We start from the raw sequence: 13,930 nt of genomic DNA on the forward strand, positions 1-13,930 counted from the left end.
GTCTCACACACTATATATACAGCCTATTGAAAAGTCGTACATGCCAACAATATCATTAATTCACGTTTCCACTTGATTTCGCTTTGCCAAATTTTTTGTATTAAGAGAAGTATTAAGTAGTTGTATTATTTGTATTAAGCAGTTGAATCGAAAAAGGGGCTAAAAAACCTAATGGATCGTAAATAGACATAATCATGCCGAGAAGTTTCCTTTTAGTGGGTTTTCTTACGCCAAATAAAAAGTCCGCAGAGTTTTTTTCCGCTAAATATAAAAAACAAGGTATCAGAAATAATTGACCATTGTTAACCCAAAATGCGTTCTGTTTTTCCATCAAAATTTTCGAAAAGTACTGAATTTTCTTCTATTTTGTTTACATTTTTTAGAACCTGCTGTTGATTAGAAGCCCAACTATGCATTTTCCAATTGGCAACTTTGTTTATTTTCATCACTTCAGAAATTCTTTCTTCAGCTTTTTCCGTGGATTCACAAGAATCAAGATGTTCATCCATGTAAAAATTTTGAATCACGCTTGATAAAGATTCTAGATATAAATGTCTTATAGCCTAGCATTCTTATTCTTAATTAATAAGGCTGCTGCTGGAGAAAACTTGGCACCAAAAAGAAGAGAGGGCAGTACCTACAAATTCTTTGAAAATGGAAGATCTGTCTTTTCCCCACCACAGAAATCGCTAAGCGTCACGATCTTCTTCGTGAACCTTTATTTTTTAAAACATCTCTTTTATTTGAAGGCAATAAAGTATTGGCAAAATTGCATGACTACTCCAATAAGATTTTGTAGTAAATCGGGACCGGTTAACATTAAATCGTTGAAGCTAACTTTACAAGACTTTGCCGCCGCATCAAAAACCAAACGTACTTTACCTGGCTTATTCACATTTTGAACTACAGAATGTGGTAAGTACTAGAGTTTTTCATTGAGTTCTGAGCGAGCGTTTTCCACGTATTCCAACTCAGATAGGTGCTCCATTTCTTTGTAACACGAAGCTGCATATTCTGGATCCCGATCTAATGTTCTTTCTGAGTGGTGTAATCTGTTTAAGGCGTTCATGCGACCATTTGGAATTTCATAAAGTTGGTCTTTTGAAAGTAAACCAACTTCCCATTCGGTGTTGTAATTTTTACTTGTTTTTTCAAAATTTCTGTGGCTTGTTTAATGCTAAAATTTTTACGCTGAATAGTATTTATTCCTAAAGCATCTAAATCGAAATTTTGTTTCACAAGATTATTTAAATTGAGATCGGTGTTTACTGTTTTTATTTTACAAAAATTAGCCTAATGATTTTCAAAATAAGTATTCTTATTTATGATTTAACCGCATAAAGATCAACCAATTAAACAGTTAGAGATAAAGATCGAGTATTTTTTGATTTCAAAATATTTTTGAGTAATAACTAAATTGCAATAATCTTGATCAATTAAAATTTCCGGAACAATTTAAAAAGGAGCGATTTCAATACCGGTTCTCAACCTGCAATAATCTGACAAATCTTTTGACAACGTTTGCTTAGGTAAAGCCACATATACGATATATATATATATATATATATATATATATACACGACAACAAGTACATGATTTCGTTGAAAAGAAGAGGTAGAAGATTGGATTGTAAGACAGACTTTCATGTTTGCAAAAGTAATCAGATTCTGATGTACCACGAGACGTAAAGCAACATTAGTTGAACTTCCAACAGCTCCGATTTCTTTGAAAAATCTCTTTTTAATTATAGAAATAGTTAATCCCTCTTATAAAAGAGCTTATATGTTTTTGAAAGATTTTGACTCTATTACACGAATAGAAGCTATTTTTAACAAAGTTTTACTTCCTAGTCATACAAATTCTTTGTTGGATAACAATTTCGGTCTTGGAGGAAGATTACGCTCGATGACATTGGCTGAAGAGTGAGAAATAGCACATTAATTAAGCTCTCGTTCTTCATTTTATTAATTAAAGTTGTGTAAAAGAGTATTGTGTTTTTGTTGACAGTGCGTACAATGATTTTTAATTAGACATTCAGGACGCGAATGACCTTTTTTCTAGCAATTGAAACCTATACTGATTTTTTTGTCTTGCATCGTTATTATGATAATTTTTGAGACTACTCTTTGAACGCTGCTGTTGAATGATTATTTGGCTTACATAAAGCACACATCTTTTGTGAGCTTTCACTTAAATGTAATACTTTTACACAAACTGAGAGAACAGCCTTTTAATTAAATGCGCGAGTATGAAAACTTGATTCTTTCAGAACTTTATCTGAATTTCCATCACTGTGCAATTTAAGTATGCCAGCAGACAAACTCAACTCTGCTTCACTATACAAGAATGCACTTGAAATTTTTAATTACGATTTTTTACCCTCTTCGGCTGCTGAAAATCTTGCGTAGTCTTGTAACATTATTTTCAGGATTTTACATAAAATTTTTTTTACTAAATCTGGACTGTGTACGTAACAAACGATCTAACGATTTAATCGTGATCATTGAATTTTTCAGTTGGGATACAAAATCGACCAAATTGATTCTGCCTGATTCAAGAGAAGGCAAACCTTTTATTTCATTGACAACCTTTTCTAGGATTGTGCTTTTGTTTCCATATCGCAGTTTTAAGGTTTCATTTATTTCATTCGCCCGAAGCAAGCAAGGTTTTCACTAAATTTCGTGCATTAACTTTCAAAGATTCGAACAGTCTCATCACGTTTTCTTTGTCGAAGTAATCTTCTAATTTAGAAGATAGATCAAAAGCTTTCTTGAAATGCAACTATTCTAGTGGATCCCCTGAAAAATCTGGTAATTTTTTTTGCTTTCATTCGATTTACGTAACGAGAGCTTTCGTTACAACTGTTCGTATTTTTATTTGCATTAACAGACGACTCAATAGTACTGGCTAGACAAGAAATCGGATCTAAGTTTGAATCTTCGAACGCAATATTTCGAGTGCTAGGTGGCCATGCATATTTTGGTAGTGAATTTGGTCCTTGAAAATTTGGTAAATGTGAATAAAAATTCGAATTAATTTCAAAATTTCCATGTACATGATTCAATGAAGAACTTTGCCTGATAGATGGAATATTGCGTTCAAAATTTTGATTACTCGAAGCGTTGGTTCAAAAATTCATACTCTCGCCTAATGGCGATAGAGAAGCGAGGCGCTGGTGGTGGCCGTCGAGATGCTGGAGATGGGCAGCAAGGAGGGGCGCTATGGCTCTGGGCTCGGCCAAAGCTCGTCAGCGTCTGTGTCATCTCTTGTAGGCTGGACTCAAGACAGAGCAGAACTTTGAGACCGTTTTGACGAAACACTCTTTGCTTCCAGCGCAACTGACTCAAGACAACGTTTGGAAGTGCCGTTCAAGTGAACCCGTGAAACTCTTATTGACGAAGATGGATGTGTAATCTTCGTCGGATTTTTAGCGTTTTTTGGTTGCGCTGCGGATTCTCGAAGAATCGATGATGCAACCCTTGAGAACATTTTTTTTCTGCTTTCATACTTTTCATGGAAAAATTTACTCGCGTACACGAATGATCACTTATTTGTTTTTTGAATCAGAAACACTTAAAGTTTGAAGAGTCCTGTCACGGTCAACAAAATGTTTCGTGCTTCTTGATTTAAAAGAAAGGGAACATCGATTTAATTGCAAAAAGAGTACATTCTTATTTCAGTAAAAGATTACAAAAAGCGAAAAACAGGAGAACCGAAGCGCTCTGATCTGAGTAGTAATCTCAAGTCATGAGACGAAAAAATAACAAAATAAAAGTCACCTGGCAATGTGGCGGGTTGCCTGGCAACTTCACCACTGGAAGCGGATCATCGAGTTTCGTCCCTTGTAATGTAATGTACTATTTTTTTGTGGGAGGTTGATTTACTGAAAAGTCAATTTTTGGGTCGTAGATTAATCCCAATTTTCACGTGAATGTCACGTTTTGGAAACAACTTTCCATTCTTTATCCATTCGGCCCAGTGGTAGCAGGTATGAATTTTGTTAATTTAGCAATTTTTATATACCGATATAACTCGTTATAGAAAGGCTACATAGTGAAACTACTGTGTCTACTGTGTATTTTTACGAATCATAATATCTCTCAACTTTCATGAAACTGGCGGCAGGTCTTAATTTTCTGGCTGTTCTGTACCTTAGCTTGTTGTCTAAAAAGTCAACTTTAGATGAATAGTTTATCTGTATACATAGCCTATACACAGACTGCATGTGTGCAATAGCATACAACTTCAATTATATTCAAAGTACATACTGTAAGAAAACAAAATAGTTAATTATTTTGCTCCATACTCATAACTAACAATTGTAAAAAAGTGTTATCCGCTATATATGGAAACATAAGAAGAAAAACGAAAGCATTGAGTGATACAACCCCAAAATCTTAAATAAAAATTTTAGTGATAACACTCCAACAAAAATTGCTCGAACCTGTCCATTTGTTAGTTTATATGGACATTTTTAGTCTAGTAATTAATCCACATAAAATCTTACTGAAATCCAGTTAGATTTTATGTGGATTAATTACTAGACTAAAAATGTCCATATAAACTAACAAATGGACAGGTTCGAGCAATTTTTGTTGGATTAATCTTACTGAAATCCAGTTAGATTTTATGTGGAATGTACGTAGCAAAATAAGACAGATTTGAAGATGAGTATCTACGTAGAATATGTTAACAATCTGTATCAACAGTTTTCAAGAAATACATTAAAATTTTGAAAGAAAAACACATGAAATACAGAATCAACTAGTGAGGCTTCTTCCCCGTGCGGGCTCCACGAGCCAACCCCCCAAGAATTATTTTATATTACGAAACTCCAAAATTTTATAAGTAAATATCTACAAAATGATGTACTTGTTAGTTATATAATCAAGTATAACTAAGAAGTGTTACTCAGTTTGTTCTACTTCTCTTGATGATGTTTTTAATGTCTCAATAAACTTAAAACCTACACACAACGTATAGTTTCATATAACATCATTTTATTATATGGTAAATACAACATGTACTTGGAGTTGAAGTATTCAGAGATTGAAATTTTATTATAAAGGCTTTTTTGTGATACAAAAATGTAGATATGCGTATAAGAATATAAATTAAAATACTTATTGGTCAATATTCAAAATTACAATTCCACAGCAGCAACATGGTATTTGGCGTAGGATATAAAATTATTACATGTTTTTTATTACGAAATTTGCGTTTAAACATTTAGACGATTCGGTTAATAATGAAACTTCAAGTACGAAATTAAAGGTTGTCCTATTCTTGAATTTTATAAAATTAATTTTGTACCAAACTTCAAGATTTTTAAGATAAAAGTCAAAGTTATAAAACACATAAAAAGTTTTAGAATATAAGCGCTTCTTTTTTTTTTAATGCAAAAATTTAAAAATATAGTGACGTGTTTAATAAGTAATTTTTATTTTATTTTTACTTTATAAAGCATAGTTTTTAAAAAGTATTTTATATATTTTAAATCAAAATTTCTTAGAAAAATAAAAATTTCTAATTTATAAGGAGTAAACTTTTGTAATCGTATCCTAATGTATCGAAACTTTAACCTTATGATTTATTGATTGTCATAGAAAAAGATAAAACTAATCGAAACTGTTTTTTGTACATAATGAAGAGTAAAAATGAATTATTGGCTGTATTAAAAGTGATTCTTGGGACTAAAACTGTATTACCAAATTTTTAACTTATTACTATTTCTGCTTCTAAATTATACTCAAATAACTAAAAATTATACGTAGTCTAGTGCCATTGCACAAGCCATCGAATATAATAAAGTTTCTTATTAACATGACAATAGCATCTACTTTTAAGTTTAATACATGTGGCAATATTCCGTCATGTATATTAAGGTTTCTATTGGACAATTTGTATGTATATTTTTAACAGTGTGGTCACTACCTTTATGTTTTGCATAATCTATCCTCTAATAAGTATGTTGCGTCCCTTTAATAAAATTACAAATTTTTTTATTTAAAATACATGAAAGCTACTTATGAGTTGTTAAAATTACTTTGTTTAGGCATCTATTTATACCATTACCGTAAATTTTTCACCAAGAGAAAAATTGTTATTTTATCAATCGTTTAAAGTTTTATTTACCATTTATAAAGCTTTCTTAGGAATTATCAAAGCTTCGTCCTAAACAATGATATTTTTTATAGTAATTTTTTTTTATCCGTTTCACATTCTCATAAAAGATTTTCAATGTTATTTAAATCTAATAGTGAGCGAAATATTCTGACTTGTTATCCCTTTAGGTAATAAAATTGAAGTAATTCCTATCCAAGCCATATATCTACCCTTTTTTTAACAAAAAATCATAATATAACATAACCTTAAACTTATGAGGGGAGTGCCGAGGGGAGAGTGGTAGGGGCGGGTAGATGGTACTTTTTTGTAAATTTGGTCTCACAACTATGTAATATATAAGAAGAATAAGAAGATTTTTTAGATGTAATCAATATATGCAATTCAATTATAGGGGGTAGCAAGAGAAGGGACCAGTGGGGGTGCCTCAAAACTATAAGGGGGCTTAGGGGTGATGAGGAGGGGCAAGGAGGTTTGGGAAAAAATGGGGTCCTTTTTATTGGGTTTATATAAAGGAGAAATGTTTAGATTTTTACCTTATTGTGAGGGGGGTTTGAAAAATATTTCAAAATTTTAAGGGGGGCCAAGAAGGGGCCAGGGGAGTTAAAGACTGAATTCGGCCTTACAACTATATTTTACATACATACTGATATATATATATATATATATATATATATATATATATATATATAATTTTTTTTTTACCACAAAACGGCTTAAATTGTGAGGGATGGATGGGTGACAGAGGGGATGAAGAAAAATCGGAGGGAGATACGTTGGGAATAAATGGAGATTTCATGGGAGATAGAGGGGGATAAAAGCGGATGGAAAGTGATGGAGGGGGATGTAATGGAATATACAAAACAGCAAGAAAACAGACGAATAATAAGGTATTATGGGTGGAGATGGAAAAAGATGCAGGGAGGTTAGAGGCTGACTTCCCTTGATATAAATTATAGGAATGCACAGGTATCTCGGACCCTAATTTAGGCAGATACGGCATGACCTTTTGAGCGCTTTCGGAAGCCTATGAGGGTCTGATCATGGCTTTCGATATCTCGTAAAACTAGGCTTTTTTTGATAATCTTACGACTGCGCATGTGTTCAACCATTTTTTATAAAAATTATCGGAAAACATGCTTACTTTTGCGAGATATTTAAAGCCATGATCAGACCCTAGATCGAAATTTTTATCAATACTTGATCAATACCTCATTGAGAACGAGTTAGGGTTCTTATTTATTATGCCAGTGAAACTACACTCGTTGTGAATGGCAACCAGACATTAACTTTTTATGTGCATTGCCCCTTCTAGTTAAAATAAATTCTGCTCATCGCGCTAGCTCTAGGATTGGATCTAGTTCTTTATTATACGCAATAACGATCGAGATATAAGGTCATACAACTCACGCAGAGTATGTGTGGGTCATAAAGACAAAAGTTCGATAATTTAAGAGTGTTGAACACATATAGAAAATGGCACTATTGATTTTTCATTTGCATCGTATAGTTTAGTAGCCGCTTGTCCTATAGTGGCAACGAACTACTTAGGCTTTTGGTCAAGGCTTAATATACGATGCATTACTTTTCAACTTGATTTTAGGGCCAAAGTGTATGTACAGTTTTTGATTGAGAATGAAGAAATTTATTTGCAATATTAGTGGCAATAAATCAATAATACTCCAAAGTTACTGACTTGTATCCATAGTGGGGGTATATGAGCTTGATGTTCTCACAGTAAGGGCCGATGGATGCAAAAACTAAAAAGCGACAGTTGATGGAAAAGACGTTTTGATACTTTACCACCAAAACGACTTAAAATATTTGTTTTTTAATTGGAACAAAAGCAGTACCTCTTTTGACATAAATACTAACTTTATATACTCTACACAAGTCATAAGTGGTTATACCACAAGGCTTCAATAAAGTCTTACATACATACATACATACATACACTTGTCCTCATTCTACACGTATAAACTGAGAAAATCATCTGAGTCAGTTATGGTGGAATCTTAAATATCTACATCTGCTTAGTCATACTTGCTTTTCATGACAGCTGACTAAGTTCAATGAGCTGCGATGGCATGGTGGTGAGTAAGAAGGTTATCGGCGCCTGCAGCTCTTCTTTCCGTCATTATCTAATTTATTAAACCACATGAACTTTATATGGAACATTTTTTTCAAAATTCCGCACTCATTAAAATTCGATCAAAAGATATTTTCTTCTGCATTTCTTCGTGCCCTTTCCATTAACGCAAACCTTTTTTTCCTTTATAATTTCTTTTCAAGTAATAAAGGTTTATTGAAACATTTTGTGAAAAACGTTATCCTTGCAAAAAAATCCTATATTTACAGCTTTTTTTACCATTTTTCCCGTCAGTTACACACGTGGTTGATTACACTGAAACATCAAAAAGGCGTCCAACCGTTTGTATAGACCATCGAACATTATGCCAAAAATAAATTCAAGCTCGTAAATGATAGAAAAGCTCCCGTAGGTACCAATATAACAAAAAATCTAGACCCTTCAAAATAAAGATAATTTAAAATTGATATTTTACTAGTATTTACTGGTTGAGTTCTCTAAGTAGAGAGAGAGTATCAAACATCCAGCGTCCATGTGCCTTAAACATTATAAATTGTGCGTTGTAGCCTTTGGCATCTTTATTAAATCAAATCGAATTTATAATCCATGACTTTATAATCTCACTTGTTTTGAACGCAAAACAGTGGAAGAACACGTGACATGGTGCACAAGACCATATTATCCTAATTTACGAGCCATCTATGAAATGACTTTTCTGACAATTTAACACTTATCTAACATAATAAGCTAAGAAGTTCCTACATCATGTAATGCAGAATCATTCATCTGATCAGAATAGGTTATAGACTTGAGTTTAGAAAAAACTTTTTCAAAACGTATTTTCTTTGTTTTATTCTCCCGTTCAAATAGAAACTTTCAGTATAATATTTTATTAATATTTACCTACATATTCCAAAAGCCATACAACAACTGGGCATTAGAAGATTTCTATTAAAATTAACAAAGCAAAAAAAAAGGTCATGAGCCAGAGCTTGAACCTCAACTTTCTACGCCTTCTTACTAAAAATTGCATGTGCCAATTTTTCTGCAGAAGTCTTGATTGTTGCTGGTCTTTTATTCTCTTATTAAGTGCGCATTTTAATTTTGTACCTGTAATATACCTATGTTGTTTTTCGTGAATAGATTCAATGAATATTTTAATTTATTAATACATTTTACTTCTCTGTATTTTTAGGTTCAAGCCAGGCACAAAGCCAGTACTTTTTAAAATTGTTTTGTTGATTTTTTATTAGAAAGTTTTAATTTGCAGTTATTACATTTATTTTAAAGCATACTTATCAACTTTCATAAAAATTTTTTATTCCTTCTTATTGTGTAACGACTATAATAGAAACTTGAGGAGGGGGAAGTGTTCATGCGTCTATGTCAATACGTTGATCACTGTAGGTCAACGTGTTTAATGTGTTTACCTTCCGCCAACCAGAAGATAGTTTCCATCTCGAAGCATGAGTCGAAAATAATCAGTATGTGTCTCATTTCCAGTAAATCTGAACACGTCCTCTGCTCCTGTAACAAAAAATTTTTTATGGACAAATCTTTCACAGTTTTATACCTAGAGTTCAGAAACACAGTTTTTATTTTATTACACTCTTATACAATATCAGATTTGAAATCAACTCTTATTTCTTACACTAAATTAAAAAAAATCTTAGTAATAAGTATAGTAAAATTAAATGATATAATAAGAAAGAAGAACATTTATTGAGTAATAATTGTTTGTATCATTCTAAAACCACTACTTCAAAATTTTTATTTCTAATTTCATGGCAAGTGTCTATAATGTTGAAGCAAATCAACAGTAATACAAGTTTTTTCATTGAATAGTGTTTAACTTTAAAGTTGTATTCTTACATACTATGAAGTGTACAGTCATTATATTTTTAATCTTGAGGACTAGACTAAAATTAAATAGAAATTTTATTCAGATTACTCATAGTACTTTAACGATTGTCTACATTCAATTATGTGAGGCCGAAGAAAGCACAGTGTCAGTAATTTGTTATCAGGTTGGAGAAAAGAAGGAAAAGATAAAAACAAAAGTAATGCATGAGGGTAAAGTAAAGACTGCACCTATGGAAAATAAGAGGCAGGGATCACCTACTATAATAAATATGTTGTAAGCGTAGGTTACCAACTTAGAAAAAGTGCACCATTTTTTCTTCCTTAATATATATATATATATATATATATATATATTATAGTGCTCTACGTCCGGCTTCTTTAATAAGGGCACTACTATGGGCACTTAGCACTTTGGAGAAGGAAGGGAAGAGGGATGGGAGGCCTCCCATTACTGGGAGGGGGGTAGGGGGAAATTAGGCAATTATGCTGCCAGAAGGTTGCCTAAGCTCTCCTCGAAGAGCATTGCGTGGTGAAAAAGCACATGTGAAAAATCACAGAGATACTTGCCCGAAAAGTCGCACTGGTCGGGAATCCAACCACGGTCGCCCGCGTGCAAATCCACGACCCAGCCGACTGAGCCACCGCGCGCTCTAATATATATATATATATATATATATTAGTTAGGCTTGACCCCCCTGCGTGCTCTGCACGCCAACACCTTAATTTTTGAATCAGTTATATACTTCATTTTCCAGTTTGCCTTTTGAAGTTTAAAAAATTCAAAAATCTTTGTAAAGTAGTTAAGGAGTCAAAACAAAGGTAGTGTAAACTTAATAATGATCTTCTTACGAATTTTTAAGACAATTGTAAGCCTCGTTTTTGATGGCAAAAAATATTCAAGGAGATGAAATTTAAGAAACATTTTTATTCATTTTATTGATTATATAGTGTTTCCGAAAAAAAAGGTGTTATATGTTCTTTTTACTTTACTTTAAAATCCTAATATGGGATTCTAATAATTACAGATAAGAATAGTGAAAGAAGTTATAATAATGAAAAAACAGTGGTTATACTTTCTGACCGTACTGAATTTCTCCGATTGTAAATCATGATTTTCAAAATTATATGTAAACAAACGGATACAATTTTTTTTATTAATGGCCCCGGAGGTTCAGGAAAAAATTTGTATGTAAAACATTGATTTATTATCTTATTTCTCGTGTATAAAAAATTTTATCTCTAGTATGGACTGGTAAAGCATCAATATTACTTCTAAAAGAATTGACCAGTCATAGAACATTTCGTTTACCAATAGTCTTAAATAATGTAGAAAATTTGTTCTTGGAATTTGAATCAGAAAAAAAAATTGAAAGAATAGGTTTAATTATATGGGACAAGGCGTCTATGACCCCCAAAAAAGCCTAAAAATAGTTGAAAGAACATCACGTGATTTAATGGTTTATTTAGATTTGTGTCAGCCTCATCAGGTGCAGGCACGCGAGAATTCGTAAGTGTATTGACTTACTCGTCACCTGTCGAACTATTGACTGACAATGAGGCTGACACATATGTCAGCGAAATGGAAATTCAAAGTGATCAGTGATCCGTTGGGGGCGAAATGTAAGAAAATAAATAAATACAAGTAAAGTGTATTTAAATTTTCTGCGTTGATTTATTGATGCGCACGAAATGTTGCGCATTAATAAAACAAAGTAAGAGAAAAAATTTAAATACACTCTAGTTGTGTTTATTTATTTCCCACATCTCGCCCACAACGGATCACTGACCACCTTGAATTTCCAATCACATGATTTATGTCATACAAATATCTATTTTAATAATAAATCAATTGTTTTAGGGGGTGACTTCAGACAGACTCTTCCAGTTTAAAAAAATAGTAATAAAAGTTGAATTATGCAAGAAAGTAATAAATCATTATATCTTTGGTCGTTTTTTTGTATTCCAAAACTTAATATTATCTATATTCATTCAATTGACAAAACATTTTTTAGATTATTATTACATATTGGAGAAGGAACAACTGAGTCGTTTAAAAAACTGAATGGATGAAAATAACTTGTTTATTCCGATATCTTTGGTAAAGATACTAACTTTTCAATAAATAGCGTAATACTTACATCTTATAACAAATATACTCACTTTTTTAACAATAACATTCTAAATCATGTAAAAAGAGAAATGAAAACATATTACAGCATGGATCATGCAACTTACAAGTGTTAATAAATCTGATAATGATATTTATATAAATTTTCTAATCAGATTTCTTAACAACATTCGTGAAGGTTAATCACTGGATAAACTTAATTTAAAGATTGAAGCACTTGTTATGTTGATACGAAATTTAAGTACAGTTGATGGCTCATGTAACGGTATAAAATTACAAATTACACAATTACTTCAATACAATATTGAAGTAAAAATTATAACTGGAAAAAAATGCATAGAGAGTTTTCATACTAAAAATAACTCTTAGTACAGGAAATTCATTATCATTACCATTTATTTTTTACAGAAAAGAATTTCCTGTAGTCTTAGCGTTTTCAATGACTATCAATGGATCTCAAGGTCTAAGTATTAATAATATTGGATTATATTTAAAAAAATCACTGTTTTTGCATGGTTAATTACGCGTTGCGTTATCAAGATACAAAAATAAAAATGGAATTTATATTCAAATAAAACATGATAATGGTTTAGAAAATAGAAAATGTTGTTTGGAAAGAAATTTTTGACGTTAACTAATCTAAGATAATAAATTTATCATGTTAGTTAATGAAATTATTATTTAAGTATTGTTTCATGACAATAAGCATTATTTAACACATTTCAATAAATATGATTTCTATCTTTTCGTGGTAAATAGAGCTACATCCATAGTTAAAATATTTTTACTGTTTATTCATTGTAATTGATTAATTATAAAAATATAATGTCATGTTTTTATGCATATTCAATAGTGCAATTAATGAGCTTTTTTAAGAAATTCAGAAAAAAAAGCCAGGGCACCATAGCACTACGTTAACGGTGGTATGGAAATGTGCTGATGTGCTAGAAATCAAAAGCTTTCTTAAAACTGAAAAGACATGAGAGCTAAAACAGAAGGTGCAAGTAGTTATATAACTGAGAGTAACATACAAATTAATATAATTTTACCTTATTTAGAGATGCGGCTAAAGGGTGACTGGATAAAGTTTTTTAAAATTGTTTTGGATTACCTGATGGTTAAGTTATAAATTCATGACAAGAGGTGAAAAGGAACTTAACAAAAATTCAACCCAATAAAAAAAGGTAAATACTAACAGTATGAAAATGTGCAAACAAATTATACAGCTAAAGCTTTATAGAGCTGAGAGTGGGGGTGCAAAAGGTAATCAAACTAAAAATGACATGATTGCTAATATAATTTTACTTTATTTAGAGATACCGCTAATAGAAGGTTGAAGGGGATTCTTTAGAGTTGTAAGGGAGGCTTATTGAGTTATCTGGTTATTGGGTTATATAATTACGAAGGGGGTGGAAGGGGGCTAAACAAAAATTTAACCCAATAAAAATATAGTTAAAACCGATAGAATCTTACCTTATTCAAAGGGGGGTCAAGGAGGAGCTGAGAGGGGTTTATTAAAATTGAGCAGGGGCTGAGGCTCACTAAAAAGTAACTTAATAAAAATTACGTAAGAACTCTTTGAGTCTTACCTTATTTAGAGGGTAGCTGGGGGCGAGGACGGAAGGTGGGGGCTTAGGTTATGTGGAATGACCCTCTTAAATCACCAAATAATATAGGAATATATATATATGTATATATATATATATATACACACACATATTCGTTAA

At 31.8% G+C, this 13,930-nt stretch overlaps 1 protein-coding gene across 1 annotated transcript in view; it reads right to left on the reverse strand.

Annotated features, from left to right (window-relative positions):
- The window catches only part of Sema1a (semaphorin 1a), a 610,859-nt gene that overhangs the window by 463,182 nt on the left and 133,747 nt on the right, over nt 1–13,930 (reverse strand). The window contains exon 3 of the mRNA XM_089589929.1: nt 9,643–9,739. Within this exon, the coding sequence (XP_089446055.1) occupies nt 9,643–9,739 (97 nt within the window). The remainder of the gene's footprint in view (nt 1–9,642; nt 9,740–13,930) is intronic.

This window comes from Copidosoma floridanum, unplaced genomic scaffold, assembly GCF_036245765.1.
Source record: "Copidosoma floridanum isolate Cflo_tuat_1 unplaced genomic scaffold, Cflo_Japanese_pri ptg000011l, whole genome shotgun sequence".
NCBI lineage: Eukaryota > Metazoa > Arthropoda > Insecta > Hymenoptera > Encyrtidae > Copidosoma > Copidosoma floridanum.